Genomic DNA, 2,264 nt, shown 5'->3' on the forward strand with positions numbered 1-2,264 from the left:
TGCTATACACATTATATCTTAATATAATAACTTGCAATGGCAAAGACAACTAGATTGTGTGCTAGGTGTTTGTGTAGTGCACTTGTTAACCTCTAGATGTGATGTGAGGAATCATTCATGTTCCTTGCACAAATGATTATGCGACGAATTTTAATGCTTAAAAGAAATTTCCCGAGGAATGATTAACAATAAAGCGGACACTGACCTGCAGTTAGAGGAAGCTCCTAAAAACAATTGCATGCTGTTCATTTAAATTAGTTAGTCCATACTAATCTCGTTACAGTGTAACATGAACTGTGTAATGTCAAATGAAACATGTTTGATTCTTTGCCAGCAAGAAAGCCTGACATGCGAGAGCATCGAGAGGGTGTTTAGTTTGAGTTTGAGTTGGATCTGGCTATAATGGGTCCATTGAAACCCACAGAGAAACAGTGCCATGCATTTTTAATCAGACGGCTTCTGAGGTCGCGTTCTCCACTCTGAGGATGTGAATTATGAGCAGCTGTGGGACCGAACCGTCAGGAAGACAATGACATTACCTCACGACGGGAAGAGAGTGAGTTTAACACATCGATCTGTGATTTTCACTTCCAATAATTGATGCAAGACAGAGCACCAGATCTGGGGGCTCGTACGGGATTGTGTGCTGTGTGAAATATCTTGGATTATATTCTCTGTTGGGCTGCATTGGACCACACTGGCTGTCTGGGAGAAGCATGAGGACGAGGACGTGGCTGAGCGTTGCGTGCGGGCTGATGAGTTTGTCCTGTGAGGCTGTGAGGAGCTGTGCGGAGATCCAGTGTGATGAAGACCAGCGATGCTGCACTCAGAACAACAGCATCTCGACGGTCCACTGCTGCAAACTCCCTCTGCACGCTTTCCTCGACAACCTGGACTGGATCGTGCGGAGGCTGTCGGGACTGCTGATCCTGCTGCTGCTCTTCGTGGTGGGCTACTTCATCCAGCGCGTGGCGTGTCCACGTCCCCGCCGCCAGACACGCGAGGAGCCGTCCCTTCTGCACGGACACGCGTCCCAGGACTCCCTCACCCCGGTGCTGCTGCTTCCCACATACGACGAGGTCAAATATCTGCCCACGTACGAGGAGATCATGATGGAGGGGAACACAGACGGTCTGAACTCGGAGGACAGACGCACGACCTTGCACACATCTAGAAGAGCCAGAAACTCTCTGTAACTCACATTGATCCTGGAACAGCTAATGCATTTATAATAATGTGTCCTGCTTGTCATTAGCAGCTTTTCAAGACGTTTTTACATTAAGGTTTGTCTCTTTCAATAGGTTTATTGTAATAACCATCTCTATCGCATCCACACAAATGTGCAAAAACGTGTTAGTAACTGATCTGAGCACATGATCTGCTTGAGTGCAGTCTGCGGATTACAATTTTCATACAATTGCGGTGCTTGAAATGCCACATATTTTAGTCGATCCCCACTTCATCTCCATTTAACTGTTTCAATTCAACAAACATTAAACAAAAAGCTGTCCCAATATACTTTCTCTAAACACACTGCTGCTGTTATTGTGCTTACCGTGCACGTTATATCAGACACAAAATAGAGAAGCACAGTTTATGAGACCATTGGTGTCAGATTTTAAACGTAATCCTGAAAGATAAAGTAGAATGCACATTGTGTAAAGTTTACTCTGTTCTTCTCCCAGTTTACCAGCCACTCACTTTCATGTCTTTCGGGAGAAATGGGTGAATCTACGAGCTGTAAATCCGCACAAAAAATCAACTATTGATTATAAACTATACTTTTTACTTGCATATATTTGAGAATCTGAATTTCAGATATTTTACAATCTAGTTACAGTAACAAGTTTATGAATATTTTGAGTGAGAGACATTTATCAACTACGTCAAATTTTGTGAGGCATCTGAAAACCCACAGACAGAAGTTGAAATCGAAATGGATCAGTATTTAACTAATGTTAGCAAGATAGCTTAGATACTGTGGACAGTGCACAACAAATTATTTTGTATGCCTCATTGCTTAAGCCAGCTAATATGGAGTCACTTGTCACTTAAGGTGTGGTTATGAGTACATCTCCTTATGTTATGAGTTCAGGACACCAGTCAAGGTCTTTTACTATAATCAGTAGTTAAATTAACCAATTAAAGGAATAGTTCACTTAAACATTTAAATTCTGTCATCATTTACTCTCCCTCAAGTTGTTTCAAACCTGTATGAGTTTCTTTCTTCTGCTGAACACAAAAGGAAGATATTCTGAAGAATG

The 2,264-nt window shown here is 42.3% G+C and overlaps 1 protein-coding gene across 1 annotated transcript; it reads left to right on the forward strand.

The window, feature by feature from the left end:
- Positions 1–716: 716 nt before the first annotated feature.
- On the forward strand, positions 717–1,196 carry c15h3orf80 (chromosome 15 C3orf80 homolog; the record flags this gene model as incomplete). The annotated part of the gene is made up of 1 exon (XM_081370945.1): positions 717–1,196. The coding sequence occupies one exon, from the start codon at positions 717–719 to the stop codon at positions 1,194–1,196; it is 480 nt and encodes a 159-aa protein (XP_081227071.1).
- Positions 1,197–2,264: the final 1,068 nt, after the last annotated feature.

The sequence above is a fragment of the Scardinius erythrophthalmus genome, assembly GCF_964197995.2.
Source record: "Scardinius erythrophthalmus genome assembly, chromosome: 7".
Lineage (NCBI taxonomy): Eukaryota > Metazoa > Chordata > Actinopteri > Cypriniformes > Leuciscidae > Scardinius > Scardinius erythrophthalmus.